General features: G+C 42.0%; 1 protein-coding gene across 4 annotated transcripts in view; it reads right to left on the bottom strand.

Moving 5' to 3' along the window:
• PLCB4 (phospholipase C beta 4) overlaps nucleotides 1-17359 on the bottom strand; it is a 143608-nt gene extending 126249 nt beyond the window's left edge. For all 4 annotated transcript variants that reach the window (XM_074988461.1, XM_074988463.1, XM_074988462.1 and 1 more), the window contains exons 1-4: nucleotides 17276-17359; nucleotides 11463-11543; nucleotides 11081-11140; nucleotides 8038-8181 (exon numbers count right to left, since the gene is read on the bottom strand). In XM_074988461.1, the coding sequence (XP_074844562.1) occupies nucleotides 8038-8181; nucleotides 11081-11140; nucleotides 11463-11543; nucleotides 17276-17359 (369 nt within the window). The remainder of the gene's footprint in view (nucleotides 1-8037; nucleotides 8182-11080; nucleotides 11141-11462; nucleotides 11544-17275) is intronic.
• Between the last annotated feature and the right edge of the window lie 1509 nt (nucleotides 17360-18868).

Genomic DNA, 18868 nt, shown 5'->3' with positions numbered 1-18868 from the left:
GGGGTTTCAGAACTCTGCAGGAGAACGTACCGTTCAGCCACTGGCCACGCTGCCAGCAGTCTAACAGAAAGCCTTAACTTTTTGTCCTTTGCCACTGATACAGTGGATGACAGATTTCCTCTGCTTCACCTCTGGTGTCCAGTCAGTCTCACAGGTCATGTATGTACTGACTATCCTACCTGGGACAGATGAAGAAGCAAAAGAAAGGACACCAGACTAGGGACTGTGTAAAACTCCCATATCTGTCAACTGCAGCAAAATGTTTCTGTACTCTGCTATTGACACTGTTGTAAGATAAAAGAAGGCTCAAGGGCTTTTTGCCCCTGACTTCCCAGCATTTCATCTGCAATGTCCCAGCTAGCAAAAAGGTTCCATGTGGCAAGCAGTTTGATGAATCCAGATTGCTTTCACTCATTAACACACTGTCTCTAGCTGTGAGGAGTTTGTCTAACATGTTGAGGAGAAGACCAACTGGATCTACAGCCATTCGGCTGCTTCTGTGGGAATGGCGTCAATAACGGATGAGACAAATGTTCCAGGTTGTTTGGCAGAGTTTCACACAGTAAAATGGGCCCTTATCTCTCGTGGCTTGTGAAAACCAGCGAGGAGGTTTTGAGGCCAATGAAAATCCTGTAATAACACTTCCAAAAGGGCTGCAAAGTAGTGAAATAAACACAGCAAAGATCCCCAAATGCCTGTTCCAATATGCAGTGAAAATTATGATACTGACTTATCTCATGAACATGGCATTAGCATATCCCACAGGAATTGGTGCCGTAGCTAGTACACTGCTCCACTGAATGCAGAAGCAACAAGTATGTACTGAGGCCTTGTGACTCTGTGGTAAAATTTATTTACCACATCAGCTAGACACGATGAGACCCATTCCAATACAGTGCAAGAACCAAAAAGATACGCAAAAACGCCTGAAAATGCAAGAAACTAAGCTGAAAACAAAGTGTTAACCCCACTTTACAGATAGGAGAACCTGAGGCACAGACAAATTAAGTGACATCACTAAGCTCCCCCAGGAAGTCTGTGGCAGACTTGGGAATAAATGTATATCTTCTAATTTCCAGTCTTGTGCTCCAGCTCGAAGATACCAGTGGACTGAATATTACAATATGTGACAAGCTTTGGTTAGAAACCAGAATACTCCTTGGAGTGGAAGCTTCCAGTATAAATATGAATATGGCCCTAATCCTAAAAAAAACTTAATCACTTGCCTAACTTGAAGTGCATGAGTAATACCACAAAAGTCAACAGCTTCTAGATGGACAATTTCCAAAGTGTTTGCAGGACTGGGGCTTAAATCACTGATGATTGTTTCTTTGACAGGGACAAAAGCAGCAGCAGATTTCCAGAGATCTTTCCATATACGTCTTGCAGCTCTACAGAAGTAGACTATAGGCTTAGAATGCACATGCATGTAAAGCAAACAAAGTGGCTGTGGGAATCTGCTGCTTTCCCTCATGTCACTGGCTGTACTTGTGACCTTCCTGCTTTGATACACTTATCATCACTCTTAGTTCAAATTATTACTAAAATGGAAGCCCCCTGGCATCACAGGGAGATCATTTTCCAGAACCAGATTGCATCTGTGCTGCTCAGAAAAGCAGATCCTCTTGCTGAAGTGTTCTGTGTGGGAAAACAGAGTAGCAAGCTCTGCTTTCTGACCATCAGCATTCACAGCATCTCTTTGTTCCATAAATGAATTAAACAGATAGTAAAAGAAGCTAGCATCTAATATAATAATGTAAAAAAGTTGTGCCAGTTAGTAAAAGCTGTTGATTTGTGGAAGCAAGACTACTTCCTCTGTGTTCCTCTATTTGCACAGAGGCTTTGCAGGGCTAGCGGGCTGATGAAGTATTTATATGGGAAATTCATAACCACGTAGACTGCAACATAAATTAAAATTGCTGCTCCTAGCTAGTAAGAACAGCTACTGATAAACTGACTCTACATGTCTATTCTACATTTATATATAGTGGGATTCAACTGTTGTGAAGAGCAACAAAATAAATAAGACGACCACCAATGGAATTTGCCACCTGTAACAGGGTCAGGCTAGCAGATCATAGGGAGAAAGGGGAATGGCCACTCCAGATGCAGCCCCAGCCAGAGGGAGAAGGGAAAGAGCTGGTTAAGCAACAGGGAGGGATTGCAATTCATCAATAAGGGCCAGGTGATCTCAGGGCAGGCATGCCAGCAGGGCTTCTAAAAGCCATCTCAGTCAGGGAAGGAGGCAGGAGAGTGAGAAAGTATGTAGAGAAGACAGGAAAGCAGAGGAGAGTGAGATAAGGAGAGACCACCCAGATAAGGAGACCAGAAGTCCTTGCAGAAGACAGGAGGAAGGGGGTTGAGAGTAGCTGGATGGGAGACTGCCTGGGCTCCCCTCCCCTAGCAAGACTAAAAGCTTTGACCGTGGCTAGGGAGGAAGAGACTGACCAACCATCCCCGACAGACAGAGATGGGTGCAGCCTAAACCCCCTCCAGCCAAAGGGCAAGGCAGGGGACCCTGGTAAGACACAGGGGTAACTTGACACACACCTTACAAGAAGGTTGAATCTGTCTTCTGATTTTCCCCTGTAGTGTTAGTAACACACACCAAAGGGGGCTGTTGTTTTATTCTGGGTTTGTACAGTACCTACCACAGTCTACGGCTAGGATCGCTAACTGCTACAAGAATACAAATAATAGTCACCAAGACATCTGATAGAATAAGCATAGTAAGAAAAATCACTGGTTTTCTATATGAACTATTGGCCAGTAAATGTATTATAGAAGCATTTTAGTTGGCTCCTGCTAGCAATTCGTGCTTTTGACTCTCTACTTAGCCATAATGTCACTTTCAGCCCTTGGTTTCACGGCTGAAAAAAGATGTAAAGTAAACTAGGCAAGTCAACCCGAGGCTGAGCCATAGTGTGACACCGCCTAGTTTGCCAGCTGGTCAGATCACAGTGTTTTGTCTTCTTTGTGTTTTTACCTTGGGATAGCTTATGTTAGTTACCCTGAGGTAAAAAGACACCATATTTTTAGCAGCGAAGACAAAGCCTTGGCAGTCTCACAACTCTAGTGTTTACTCGTACCACAGATGAGACTAAAAGCGAAGAGCCAGAATGAAACCATGAATGTTATTTCTCTTTTGTATGTGAAAGTTTTAAGGTTAGATTTCACGCCACATCTCCAGGATAAAGACGGGGAGCCAAGATAGTGTAAGTTCTGAGATTCTAGGCTACTCTAGGAAGTGTGGGGCTCCAGAGCCCCAGTGTGTCAGAGGTACATGGGGAGTGCCGAAAGGGCTTCACGGGCTGCAGGTTGCCTACCACTGCACTGGAGACTCAACATCAAGCTATTCTGACAGAGGAGAAAGATAAGAAGAGCCCAGGAGGCTCATGTAGCTTTATAAGGAGCCTTTTTATGGGCCCATGGGAAACTTGGCCACACCCAGCTGCCTGAAAATCAGAAGGGATAGAGAAGAAATAAAAGGAAGAGGCATATCTGTGATTCTATGATATCAACAGCAAAGGAAAAGCATAAGTATGTAGGAAGAAATGCAGGAAAGCCCAGGCAAAGAATAAGTTGCAGCTGACAAGAAATGTTAGAGGCAACTAGAAGGGGTACTTTAAATGTGTCAGACCAAAAAATGAAGGTCTGCTGCTCAGTGGAGAAGGTCACACTTTGTTTTTTTCCCCCCCGGTGGACGCTTCAGCCTCAGAGCACTCATGGAATCAGAGCCTATGGCTGGGTCCAGTTTTGGCCACTTATGTATAGAAAGGAGGCAGGGATCCTGGAAAGGCTCCAGAGCTGAGCAGCGAAAATGGCTAAGGAGATGGAACACAAGTCACTTTAGCAGAGGCTGAAGCAACTGGATGTGTTAGTGTGGAAAAAGAGAGACTAAGGAATGACACAATCAGGGGGGCAGAGAGGTGACTGCCTTGCCTGGTGCCTGGGCAAGACAAGGGGGGAAGGCTCCATGTTCCCAGGAGGGGCAGGACCTCAGGCAGAAGAGGACAGGGCTACGGGCAGCCATCCCTCAGCGCACCCGAAGTGCACAGTGTTCTGCCTCCTCCTCTCCCGCCAGCCCTTTGTGTGGCCTGAAGCATGCCATGCAGAGCTCTGGCAGTGATTTTAAGGGCCTGGGGCTCTGGCCACTGCCACAGTCACAGCCAGGAGCCACAGGCCCTTATGAATTGCTGGTTCCCAGGTCAACTGTCCTCCTTCTTCCCCATCAGCAACCCCGGATATGACAGCAGTCTCCACAGAGTGAATGGCGGCCACAACGAAGACGATGAAAAATTGCTCTTTTTTGCCACAGAGGGCAGGACAAGAAGGTTCAAACTACAGCACAGCACGTGACAGTACACCTCAGGAAAACTCTAAGACCAGTAGACCCATGAAACAGACGCCTCAGGAGTTTGTGGAAGCTCCCCAGGCAGGTTTTCTGCAGGAGGCTGCATAACCATCTACCTTGGATGGTGAACGCCCAAAAAACCTGCATCTTTGCAGGAAGGACAGACTAGATGATGCTTCAAGTCCCTTCCAACCCTACAATTCTAAGATAGTTACTGTAAATTTTAATCTCATCTGACAGACTCTCAAAGAGTGCCCTCCCACCGCACCTTCTAAAGGCTGTCTATAGAGAAAGGGAATAAGGCATGCAGTTAAAATAAATGCCTTCCTTAATACTGTGCATTTCCAATGCTTTTCACTGTTTTCTTCTTCTGTCTCTTTTTACAAAGTTACTGAAATTTTTAATTGTGTGCTTTCCAGGCTAATAAGCAGACTGAAGACTCCGAACCTCAAACCTTATTTCTCTGTTTAGTGTTTTTCAGTTACATAGTCACAATGACATACTGGACTCTCTGGGCTCCTTTATTCCACCAAAAACAACACAAGAGAGCTCCTCTGATCCCCTCTTCCTGCACTGGTGCCATAAACTCCATTCCCAGCTCCCCTTTATACCAGAGACTCTATGTACCCACCACTTCCACTTTCCTCACTCTGCTAGGGTCCCATGATTCCCCCATCCCATGTCCAGGGCTCTGCCTACATTCTCTCCATGGTTGTATTCCTTCCACCATTCTTACATATTTTTCCATCTTTTCTTTCTTCATTTCTTTCTCTTGCAGGGTGGTAATACTTTAAAACTGCCCTGGGAAAATATGCAGAGCTAAGATGGGGGAGGGGGATGTGCACTGTCAACTTATTCTTTGATCTGCAGACTATTACAATGCTGGCTGAAGCTGCTTGCTTGTTTACCGGATGCTGGGAGTTCCACATGTCTGTCACTCATCTCCCCTTTCCATTTTTCAGACAGTCATCAAAATTGAAAGGGTTTTGACCACGAACGCCTAGAACATCGCCTAGATTTTGGAGCTGACAGGATGTGGTGTTGAAACATTATCAGCTGACAGACAGGGAAATGCCCTCTGAGTTGGGTGTTACACCTCACACTGCTTGGCCAGCAATGTGGGGTATTGCTTACAAAGCACGAACTCTATTTTGCGGTGCAGTGTGAATTTCATGAGTGACTTTATTAGGAAGTTTGAAAAGGAGCCTCATACACATAGTCCTTCGAGTTTTGCGAGGGTTGTGTTCCGCACATCCTTGTGTAACTCCAATGTTGTGTAAGTCGGGGAGGCTTTTTCCCCAGTGAAATGCAGGTTCTGCAGCCAGGGAAGCAGCAAGAGCACCTGGAGCTCCTTTTGGAAGGTAAGTCCTGGTGTTGGCGGGGGGAGCAGCTGGGGAGGGTTAAGCCTGGTAGTGGGTTGGGGCCATGAGGGGACAGGTGGGTTAAGCCTGGAGTGGGTTAGGGCTGCAGAGGGAGCCAGGGGGGTTGAGTTAGTCTGGGGTTGTGCAGCACTGAGGGGGGTTAAGCCAGCGCCATGGTGGGGTGTGTGTGTGTGTGCATGTGCATGAGAGAGAGAGGGAGATGGAGCCACACATGGGTGTGTGTGTGAGAGCCTGAGCCATGGAGGGATGTGTGTGTGCACATGAGAGCGAGAGAGAGAGAGAGAGATGGAGCCATGCACAGGGTGTACGTGTGTGTGTGTGTGGAGAGAATGCGAGAGAGATAGAGCATGCCATGTGTGGGGGAGGTGTGAGCCAGAGCCGTGTGTGTGTGTGTGTGCGTGTGTGCTTGAGTGTGAGTGAGAGAGAGCAAGAGAGAGCGTGCCTCACTTGCGGGGGTTGAGCTGCAGCCACACATGGGGGGAGTATTTTGAGTTGCACTTAACTCACATTAACGCGAGTTAAGCACAGCTTGAAATCGTGCATTTTGGGGGATTACTGTCTTTCCAGGCCCACTGACAGGGAGGCAAAGTGGGGCCTGGCGCTCCTGGCTACTGTTGCCGCTGCTGCGGCAGTGGTAGTGGCTGGATCCCTGTGTCTCTTTGCATTGCTCCCAGAACACCGCTCCAGGGGGCCCTGAGGGTTGGGCAGTTGCATGTCACAGTCTGGACAGTGCTGAGGGCTGACTGCTCTCAGCTCTGCCCCTTCTGTCTGAGGCCCCACCCTTCTGGGGGCACAGAGCCACCCCCGCCTGCCCCCGCACACCTTGCTCCAGGGCCCCTGGTGGTGGTCAAAACCCCACTCTGTATTTGGCCACTTCACTTAAAGAGATATCATAAACTTGAAATCTAGACAATAAATAATGAGTTAAAACTAGTTTCGAGAATTACATCCTTGTCCAATGTTGTAGATCATCAGTTTTTCTTATGCACAAAAATATTCCCTCCCTTTTGCTGTACGCAAGGCTCACACAAACACAAGGGAAGTGACTCTGCACTGCCATTTGCTTTTGTCTGTTTTAGGAAGGGACAACAACTTCTCAGTTGAAAACACAAACACACGTAAGAGAGACAGACTCCAAGCCCCCTAAACAGTGCTGGGCTTCAGCGTGAGGAGACAGACACTCTCACCATTGGAACACATATAACTGGATCTTGATTGCCTCAACACTGCTTTGCCATACGCCCTGAGCAAGGGGCAGGCCAAAGTCTGACTGCCTCAGGAGCAGAACAGATGGCATATTTTGACCTCCCAGAGTCACAAATTTGCTTTTCGGGCTCCCCACTGTTCTGAGGGGGAAGTAGGTTGTGCCATGTCTCTAGCTGTCACAGCCAGCTTTCCTTGGCGTGCCAGTGAAGATGCACTAACAGGTGCAATGGAGTAGGGCAGGAGGAGAGCTCTCTCCTGTCTTAAGCTCCTTCCACCCACCTGTAAAGAGGTGGGGAGGTGGCCATCTTTGTGAAATTAGCTTTCCCTTGCCATTGCACCCCGTGGTACAGACAGCTGGCAAGAGGGAAAGCTCTACACCCCCTTTCTCCTCTCTGTGGCTGCCAAATACAAGCCAGAATCTAGCCTGTAATGACAAAGAATTATTTTGTCTCCCATCTAGAAAGTAACATCTCCAGATGCAGCAACCCCTTAAAACTATTTAGGGGCATTGGCTGAGGGCAGAATTATAGACCCAGGAGTAGAGAGTCATCAAATCACTTCTTGCAATGCTAGGTGGGTTTTTTTTTTCTTTCTTTTCCTTAGTTTAACTGTCCCAGCCAAGTATTGACCAATCCTGAACTCTTGTTATGACAAAACAGATCTCATGAGGAGGTAATATCAGAGCCAACATACTGAACATACACCATAGTCCAACAGATTTAGTGTACCCATATTAGGTATGCAAGCAAATCCCCTTCTATGGTGTTTGTTCATCATATACAGTGTTTTAGGAGGACTGGTGCCAAGTACTGAAAAGTGAGGTGTTCTATATTTGTGTGTGTCTTGCTGCCTGATGGTTGTGATGAATGGTCAAACTATGACACCTATAAGGCTTCCAATAATAAAAAGGAAAGAGAATCCAGAAAACCAAGGGATTTAGGATACATTTAGACAGAAAACACAGATGTGATGGCAGCCTAAGCAGCCACCCCGAGGTAACTTTATTTTAGCTAGCTCAAGTACCAGTAAATTTGTGGCATTGTGCGCTTCAATGCAGGTTAGCACTTTTTTCCCCACCCAGGAACTGTGGAATACCTTAGCTACTTCTGCATTTTCTGCTATCATGTACGTGAAGCTGATGTTCACCAGATCTGTGCCACTGCAGACACACACAATCCGTCCGTCCAGCTCATTTTCTGCTTTTCCCACAGTCTCAAGAGCAGCTAGTGTTTTGGGATCCTATTAAATGGAACAAACAACTTATTAGATGCACAGTACTTAAAGTTAAAAACATCTCATGTTTACAAGCTTCAGGACTGTAAAGATTTCTCAGTCACCTTAAATTAGGTATTTCATTTAGAATCTCTGGGTATGATTGGGGGAAAAATACTAATTTTATAATTACTGAATGTGACAATCATAAAAGCAGAGAGATAATTGCCGTATTTTAAATCCATTTCAAAAAATTACTTTTACAGAGAAAAGAAATAGAAGAACTTAAAGCACTGTAATATTTTATGAAAATTCTTAACTCTATTTAATTTAATTATTTCAATCCACATCACTAGTGACCGTCAATTATTTGCACAGAATGAGTGGTTGATTTTTGCCCATTTATTAGCAGCATATCTGAGACATTTTGGTACCACTGCTGGCAGTCAAGAGCCACAGAGTTAATAACCCTGGAAATTGAACAGTCTATAGAAATTGGTATGTGCAAAGGAAGTTTGAAACATATTAAACATATTAAAGAGGCATCATGGTGAAGTCTGTACCGCCATGGCCCATGAGCTACTTTGTTTGCTGAAGGTTTCAATCGATCACTTTGCAAGAGAACTAACTTAATTAAAAATAAATCGACAGTTAAATTGAAAAATCTATGATTTTTTAAGTAGAATCAGTCTGATTGGACCTGTTGTATTTGACATCACTAATAAGAGATGTTGTTTTCTTCCAGACAGCCAGGTAGCAAAACTTAAAGAAACGCTGTGAAGCCCAAATTTCATCTCAGAAAGATGCCTATATCCCAGGTGCATTTTAAAAAGAAATCTATATTAGAAAGAGGGTGGTCAAGCAATTAAAAAGTAAATTTGATTAATTGTGTGATTAATCACTCTGCTAAACAATAACAGAGTACTATTTATTTAAATAGTTTAAGGTGTTTTCTACATTTTCAAATGTATTTATTTCAATTACAACATAGAATACACAGTGGACTGTGCTCACTTTGTTTTTAGTTACAAATATTTGTACTGTAAAAATGAAATAAATATCAATTCACCCCAGACAAGTACGGCAGCGCAATCACTTCATCATGAAAGATGAACTTACAAAAGCAGAATTATGTACAACATTACGTGCAATCAAAAATAAAACAAATATAAAAAACTTCAGAATCCACTGAAGCCTACTTCTTGTTCAGCAAATCACTCAGGCAACCACATTCGGTGGCAATTTGCAGGCGATACTGCTGCTTGCTTCTAGTTTAAAATGCCACATGAAAGTGAGAAAAGGTGTTCACATGGCGCTGCTGTAGCTGGCAGTGCAAAATATTTACCTGCCAGATGCACTAAAGATTCTTACATCCCTTCATTTGTCAGCCACCATTTCAGAGGACAAGTGTCCATGCTGCTAACAGATTCTGCTCAGTAATAATCCAAAGCAGTATGGACCGGTGCATGTTCATTATCATCTGAGCCAGACAACCCCAACAGAACACTAGTTTTCTTTTTTGGTAGTTTGGGTTCTGAACTTTACGCTTTTACTACATCTGAAAGCACGTTCCATCCTCCATCCCTCTGAGACTCTGGAATTTAAGATTCAGGTAGAGTGCTATTTTTAGAAATCTCACTCTGGTGCCCTATTTGCATTCTGTCAAATCTCTTGTGAATGCATTCTTAAAATGAGCATGTGCTGGGCTATCATCTGAGACTATTACGTGAAATATATGGCAGAAAGCAGGTAAAACAGAACAGCAGACATACAGTACCCCTCATAAGCTTTTTTGTTTTGATAGTATATAGACTAGCACAGCTATCTCTCTGTTATAAATTAATGCATGATTTTTAATGAGCATCATCAGCTCGTGGAAACACATCCTCTGCAATGATGGCTGAAGCATGAAGAAACACATGAATGGTTAACATTTCCGGCATGTAAATACCTTGCAACATGAGCTACAAAAGCGCCATGTAAATAAAGGTTCTTACTTACCACTAACATTGTAAATAAGAAGGGGGCAGCATTATTTCCCAAAAATGTAAACAAACTAGTTTGTCTTAGAAATTGACTGAACAAGAAGTAGGACTGAGTGGACTTGTAGGTGCTCAAGTGTTATATTGTTTTGCTTTGGAGTGCAGTTGTGTAACAAAAACATCTACAAGAGATACTATTTAATTTTATAGTGTAAATATCTGTAAGAAAATAATATAAAGGGAATGTTGTAGACTTCTTATTCTTATTCTGTTGTAATAGAAATCAATATATGTGAAAATACAGAAAAAAAACTAAAAAATAATTATCAACTGCTGTTTTATTGTTTAAGATTATGATCAACCACAATTTTTAATTGTAATTTTACTCCAATTAATGGACAGCCCTAATTAGAAAATGTTGGAAAAACTATGATTTCTGTGGAGCTGTCAGGTGGTCCTCTCTGTAGGTTGCCTTTGAAACAGCAGTTAATAGTCACAAGTCTCAAAGGTGTCCTAACATAATTGATAATATGTGTGTCTAAAACCAGGAAGCAAACAAAAGTTTATAATTTCTGTGCCAGTGACACACAGAAACATCTCCTTAATGAACAAGATCAAAAATAAACCAGAAAGTATTTTCAGCCTCCTAAAATGATATCATAATAGTCAAAAGATAACTTTAAAACATTTGACAGGATCATTTTAATATTTAGTGCCCGGATTTCACAGTCTCTTGGGAAGTCTGCACCGACTCACCATTACCAGATTACAAAACCTTGATGCTGAAATAAAATAAAATCACTTATTCATAAAGCTAAATGTTTCAGGCTATCATGTAACAAGGGAAGTTGCACAGGCAATATTTTGTAAAAAGCTGCATTGCATTTCCCACTTCACCTTAAACACTCTGTTTAAAAGAACACGATAAATTAATTACAGAGTACCTTTGGTACTGTTCCAAGACGAATACTGTTGATCAAGGAGCATTCTAATACCTGGCCTTCCTGGAACAGGGAGAGAAAGCCTGTGAGATCAAAGGTCTGACAAAACACAGTGCAGATCCAAACAGAAAGTGAAGCAAAAATAAACAATGAGCCTGACATGCAATCACAGTTAATTAACACAAAACAGTATATTTTCTTTTTCACATCTGTTAACGACCTAACAAGAATTTCACTTATGTACCTTCTAAAGACACATGGACCAAGCTACCTTACTGTAAATAGTAACAAAGCCACATATAAATTTAGTGATTAAAAATTAGCCAGGAAACAGACCCAGTATAACAACATAGTCAATAATGTTCCTGATATCACTTTAGTGTACCTTTCCTTCACTTTTCCACCTCAGGAAAAAACCAAATTCATCCACTTGGAAGAGACAGTTTGGTTCAAAGACAAAGGACTCCTGTTGAAAGAGAAATGGAACAAAATATTTCGGTCATAGGGACAAATATTGCTAGTCATTAATTTGCTGCTCAAAACTAGAGATCTTTAATGTTCTCCCTAACTGACCTCACAGGACATTTGTAGCATTGCCAATCCTAAGCATTCAAAAATCATCAGGCAGTCGGCACAAATGATGAGATAGTTTTAAAAAGCTCATAATTTTTAAAATTAGAACTTTTTTTATTTGAGACATTAGAGCAGACCCAGTTCTCATTTTGAGGCTTTTCTCTACAGCCACAAGGGCTAGAAATTTCTTTTAAAAGAAAGCTGAATTTCTCACCTAATCACATGCTTCTGAAAAGAACCTCTCCAGACATTGTGAAGCTTATAAAAACTGGCAACACTGAGTCAACCCAACACATTTTGCAGAATTTGGGATTCAAGGGAAGTGCTTTCGCACAAGTTGGACCCTCACTAATGTTCTATTATTTTTCCATCCATGTGCAGAATGCATTTTGTTATGTGCACCAAAGCATCTGTGGAGGTGCACCACCAACAGAAACACATATTGTTAGATAGGGGCACTCTGCTAATCAGCTGGGCAGCATCTGAATCTCTCCTGAGTGACTACCCAAGTGCTCAGCTTACAGGAAACACTGACCCTCACAGAAAAACTTAAACAAAATAGACACAAAAATTCTTCACAGAGTATTAGCCTGACAGAGGAGATCTGTAGTTAAAGCATCTGGGAAGGACTGGTAAACAGCAGAGATGAGATTTAAAGAACCCAACCAGGTCAGCCTGACTAAAAACAAACAAACAAACAAACAAACAAACACCTGCTCCTCCCCACTTATTCCCCAACGGCCCTCAAATTATTTTAATGTCAGAGATGAAACTAAAAGGTAAGCGTACATCACAATGTTCCACGTCAGTCATTTTTAAAGGGCACAAAAAGTGCAGATCCAGCCAATCATTTTTAATTAAAGAGATTATTTGATTGCAAACAGCAAAGCATGTGTGGAGGGAGCAGAAGTTAGCACTTTATTTTGTGCATAAAGGAAAGGACTGCATGGAAGTTTGGTTTTGAAAATTCCCTGTCCTCTCCAATGCTGTACATTCAAGGCAGCAAGCCTATGCAGGTACACAAAGCCATTTTCTGCACAAAAGGATCGTGCAGACAGAAGGAACACCCTGGTAAATTCTTCAGATTTGTGCTGCAGGATTGGCCACAAAGAAGCAAAACCTGGCCAGAACTGCCAACTTCACTCTCTGGACACATTCAGTATGGAAGGGCCTCTGTCTCTTAACTAATAGCACTTAGCCCACGAAGCACTTTGCAGTTTCAAAGCACTTTGCGAATATTAATTACCTCAGCACCATTGTGAGGTAGGAAACACTTATCTTCATGTTGCAGAGAGGGAAACAGAGAGGGGTTAGAATTTGCCATAGATTCAGAGACAGAGTCAGGTATCAGGAGCTCTCGGTACCCTTTGCTGTATCTAACCTGCCAGACCACATTTCACAGCTTATGGCCTTTTCCTTAATCCTCGCCCTTCACAACTGTACTGGATGCAAAGTTACTTGAATCAGGTAAGCTATAACTTACTTGAATCAGCTATAGTTTTTAGCTCATGGGTATCCCTGTAAAGCTGCATATAAAAACTGCAGCTAGCCAGCCACTGGTTTAAGGAACAGCCTTTTAAAGTCTGCATGGAAGAGCGGTTCTCAACCATTTGGGGTTCAGGACTCATTTTGTAAATGTTTACAGCAGCGAGGGGCCACCTAGGCTAGAGAGGGGGCTGCATGAGTGGCTGTTCTTCGCTTTAGCGGGCAACAAGTCTGACATAAAAAAGACAGTCTCCCAGGACAGGATAGTTTTGCTAACTGCACTTTCATACTTAGAATTTACTGGGTGGTCTGAGTGAACTGTAGCAGCCCTCCAGTGAGCTTTGGGCCTAGACATACAAGTCGAGAAAACCTGGAATACAGCATCACCTCACAAAGCAAACGAAACGGGGAAAATTTTCACTGCTGGCTGCATCCCCTGTGACCAGATGTTCTCAGTATAGAAACAACTTTTCCTAAGGTGATGACCACATAAACTGCACTCAGTCCAACGGCCACTAAGCAGCATGGACCGGTTCCAAGAACTATCTGCTTCTGCAGCTTTTCCCCTAATACAGTGAGGGAAATAAATGTTAAGAGTTACACTGACCAATGCTACTGCTGACCTTTCACCATCCAACCTTCTCCCATTCTCAAGAACAAGCCTTTCAACATTCAGGCCTGCTACTGCCTGCCCCAAAGAAAACGGAAGGAAACCCCACGTGGCTTGTAATTCCTCTTGCTGAGGTAGATACCGAGCAGAAAAAAAAATGGTCTGTCACCATGATCCAAACCTTTGAGACATGCTAGCCCTTAAGCGAAACTCCATTTGGTGAATATCGCTTCTTCGGGAGGCAGTGTGGTGTAGTAATTAAGATGCTGCTCGCACATTCCAGAGCTTTGTCCTGTTCATAGCTCTGCCACTGATCTGGTATGAAACTCTGGACCAGTCACTTCACTGTTATGCATCTCTGCTTTGCCTATTTAGGCTGAAAGTTCAATCTGAACTTTACGAGGGAGCTGGCGATGCTTAACTCCCTGAGACCCTTTTGAAAATCCCAAACCAAAATGATAAATCACAGAAGGGCTCTTGCAACGGACAAGCAGAATGCCTAGCATACACCTAGTTCGGACACCTGTGCACTACCATAACTCTATTCCATACATAATATCCCAACCAACCACAAACTTGATGATACCATGAAATGGATGGGCTGCCAAGCAAATAAGCTTACCAATATTCTTTAACAAAAATGGGGAAGTTTACCATACAGCACTTACAAGCACTTTGGGTTAAAACTGAAAATTATCTGGACACACTGGAGAAATGGTCTGAGGTAAACAGGATGAAGTTCAATAAGGACAAATGCAAAGTACTCCACTTAGGACAGAACAATCAGTTTCACACATACAAAATGCGAAGTGACCGTCTAGGAAGCAATAATGCAGAAAGGGATCTAGGGGTCACAGTGGAGCACAAGCTAAATATGAGTCAACAGTGTGACACTGGCAAAAAAAAGTAACAGAAGTGTCATAAACAAGACATAAGAAGTAATTCTTCTGCTTTATTCAGTACTGGTTAGGCCTGAGCTGCGGTATTGTGTACAGTTCTGAGCACAACATTTCAGGAAGTCTATGGAGAAACTGGAGAAGGTCCAGAGAAGAGCAACAGAAATGAGTAAAGGTGGAGAAAACATGACCCGTGTGGAAGATTGAAAGAACTGGGCTTGTTTAGTTTGGAATAGAGAAGACTGAGGGGGGATGTGAAAACAGCTGTCAAGTAACCAAAAGTTTGCTGCAAGAAGGAGGGAGAAAAATTATCCTCCTTAACCTCTGATGACAGGCCCAGAAGCAATAGGCTTAAAGTGCAGCAAAGGAGGCTTAGGTTGGACATTAGGAAAAACTTCCTCAGCACTAGAATACATTGCTTACAGAGGTTGTAGACTCTCCTTTGTTGGAGATATTTAAGAGCGGGTTAGACAAACATCTGTCTGGAATGATCAAGTTGGTGCTTGGTCCTGCTGTGTGAACAGGGGATTGGACTCAATGACCTCTCAGAGTCCCTTCCAGTTCTAGTATTCTACGAATCTAGGATTATACTTAGAGCAAGCAATGAAGACACAGAATACCAGACGTTCTATATTAAAAACTTTAACACCATGCTCCAAATGAGGCGTGTAGGATCCCATTAAAGCAGCACAGATGATTTGGAAGGTAGTGAATGCATCACAGCATTTAAGGTATGATTTATATATCCACTGGCAAGGCCTGATTCCAGTCCCAAATGTCAAATTTGATTAAGTAGATGAAATTGCAAGCAGTTAAAACAAGGCTTAGTCCTTTTGCCATCCACAAGAGACCCACTGCCTCTGAAGTCTGTTCCAGTGTAAAATGCTGCACCACTCCCATGGCTAGTGCTGTAAAAGTATAGCCCTGGTCCTAGCCACTAAACAGAAATGTCCTTAAATATGCTACATAACTGGTACTAGTGCCTTTTATTTCAAGGTTCCTTATGAATGGTGACTCCTGCTAAAACTCAACTACACTCAGATTCTTCTTGCATGTTAAAATCAGAAAAATGTAGGGCTGTATGTGACAGCATAAGGGCTTTGGGTTCAACCCCTGGACCTTAGACCATTCACAGCAGGTCTTTTTGTCTAGGCTGTTCTTAAAAGCCTCCCATGATGAGGACTCCAAAGCCCCTCTTGGAAACTTATTTCAAAGTGAACTACCCCTATAATTATCGAATACCGGATCTACAACTCCCTCACTGCAGACTAAGGCCATTACTACTTCTCCTACCTGCAGTGGACATGCAGAACAATTCACCAGCATCCTCTTTTAAACATCCCTTAACATATTGGAACACTGTTATCCAGTCCTCCTTCCTTCTCCTTTTCTCAAAATTAAACTTGAATAGTTTTGTAACCGTGTCTCAGACCTCAGGTTTCTAAAGCTTTTGTATCTCCTCTGGAGCCTTTCCAATTTTCCCACATCTTTCAGAAGAACTGGAATTGGGCACAGCATTGGACACAATTCTTCAGCTGAGGCTTCACCAGTACTAAGCAAAATGGGACAATTACCACCCGTGTTTTACATACGATATTCCTGCTTATGCATCCCATTTAAAGCAAGCAAAATCGTACACATTCCATTGGTTCACCAAGCCCACTTATTTAGCGTGTGTTACATCAGTCAAAGAGCATTTGCAGAGTGAAAAATAGAGAATTTAAAGATCTTTCTTTCAAAGGACATTTACCAAACATGTTTCCTATTAGGTAACCTATTTCAGTGTTAAAAGTGGGGGAATAAGGAAGCTAGGTCCATCTTGGCTGGTGACTATGATAAAAATAAATTTTGTTCATTTCAATAGATTCAAGAAAAGCTTAATATCCCCGAGGGCATTTCTTAAAATACTTTCAGCATAGAGACTTTCTGACAAAGATTAAAAACAAACCTTAGCAAAACTATTTTCATAGGCAAAGTGATGTTAAATATAAGCAAAGGTCTCTGCATTTTATTTCAAAAGCTTAGATCAAATGTTATGTCCCATTTTACTTTCCTTCAACAGACCTGGATTAAACTGCGGCTGAAAGCAGGATCATATTAATCATATTCCAGACAAAGTATAGGTCAATTGACCAAAGGAGATAAAACCACCCTTGATCTCAAAGAGTGTCTTTGATTTACATTATACTTGTTTTGGTGATCTTCTATTTTTCTATACAGCATGTAGATTCTTAGTCTATTTTTACAAGTAGGAGCTCTCATTGCAAATATAGTAAATTGAAAAAAGAACATAGTGCGCTTCTTTGGGGAATGTGCTTTGTCTGTCATGACTCTCTACAACACAGAGCTGTATGTATGTTACACATACATTTTGATTTAAATCCCTTCTCTTACTTGTGGATTATTTTCAATTCAGAAGATGAAACCAGCCATTAAAAATGTATTTTAAAGGGCAGAGGGTTCTGTAGCAAGAAATTGTACTGCAATAAAGTGGTAATTTTTTCTACCTTCCTGTAGACTTTGAAACTTCCATTTGTGTAAAATCTGAAGTAAAATGAAATTTTTTTTACAATATTTACCACCTCTAGAAAAGGCAGGGAAATTGAGATAAAGAGAGACCAACTGGCCCCTTACCTCTTCGAATCTATCAAACACAGCTCCATCTTGCATAAAGGAAGGGACTGGCTTCTGCCAGTTAAATTCATAAGGTTTTGCCATGATTATGTATGAAAAACCTGAAATGAAATGAAAAGAAACAGCATAATTCATTTGCTCACCTTGATCATTTTTTTCTGATTTGTCCTCCTTGATTACTGTTTTTGGTTCTCTGTGCCTTAAATATTGAGTCTGTTCTGGTCTGGCTCTGGTCTGAAGAAGTGGGTCTGTCCCTCGAAAGCTCACCTAATAAATTATTTTGCTAGTCTTTAAAGTGCTACTTGACTGCTTTATGTTTTCATAATTCAATTGTTACTGCATCGACTTTTGGGCACAAACAGCTGTATTTTGGCTTCTCTTGTAACAAAACAGTTTATAAAAAGCACTAGAGTGGGCTTGTATATAAAGCGTTTTCTTCAAATAACATTTTATCTTCGATAAAAACGCAATTTTAAAAGTAGACTATGACTGAAGAAGAGTGGTTGAACATGACAATTACCTGAAAGATTACTGCAGATTGTATCATTAATCAATTTAAATACCAGCTTAAATCAATGCAAAAGTTTAATTAGGTGCAGATTAACATACACTTTGGTAACATTCATTACATATGCAAAGTATTTCACTGAAAGGTAAGTACTGTTGCAGAATCACACACCAAAAGGCAAAATGGTTGTACATTTTTATTCCGGATTTTACATTTCAAAGCCATTTACTCTACACACAAAACCAGCTACACAAAACAAACAAGCAGTCAGGTAGCACTTTAAAGACTAACAAAATAATGTCTTAGGTGATGAGTTTTGGTGCGATCAGTTCCAGATTTGAGGAAGTAGGTCTGTGCCACAAAAGCTCATCACCTAATCAATTATTTTCTAAGTCTTTAAAGTGCTACAGGACTGCTTTTGTGTTTTGTGAAGATACAAACTAATACGGCTACCTCTCTGTGACTACAACCAGCTATGTTCATCAAGTTTTTATATACGTCTGCATGAAATATGCAGGTATATTATCCAAGTAGTGATACACAGAGGAAAAGCAGGTCAGGAGTACATTAGTTTGGAAAGAAGTATATCCACCAGGACTGCGGATTTTCCTGCAAGTTGAGAATCACTAATTCAGGATCCAACCAGAACATCAAGGGATAAAGTCCATTTTAATTTAGACTTTAAAAAAAAATAGTATGTTATGAGCATACTACTATCCCTGAACATGCCTTACTCATACTGAGTGGAATGGTACGGTGCATATAGTCCCAACATATACAATCTGAGACTTTATCCAATACTGGATTTATGGCACCTAATGTACACATTGCTGTCAGTGACTTACTAACAAGTGCATTCTCAGATGCACAATATACTAAGAGCTCCAGTAAAATGATAATTAGGAACCTTTTGTGTTAACAATAATGCACGTTGAATTAGTGTGGAAGGGTGGGAATCCCTCCGACTTAAAGGAATCAAGGCTGGTAATGGTAACATTGTGATAAATGCAATCCACCCTGCGTAAGGAGCAGTGCAAAGCCATGCTGTTCCACAAGCAGACCAGACACTGAGAGGCATAATTCAG

Source organism: Carettochelys insculpta, chromosome 3 (genome assembly GCF_033958435.1).
Source record: "Carettochelys insculpta isolate YL-2023 chromosome 3, ASM3395843v1, whole genome shotgun sequence".
NCBI classification, from domain to species: Eukaryota; Metazoa; Chordata; order Testudines; family Carettochelyidae; genus Carettochelys; species Carettochelys insculpta.
Note: the sequence above shows the minus strand (reverse complement) of the source record. Positions and strands in the feature narration are given on the sequence as shown.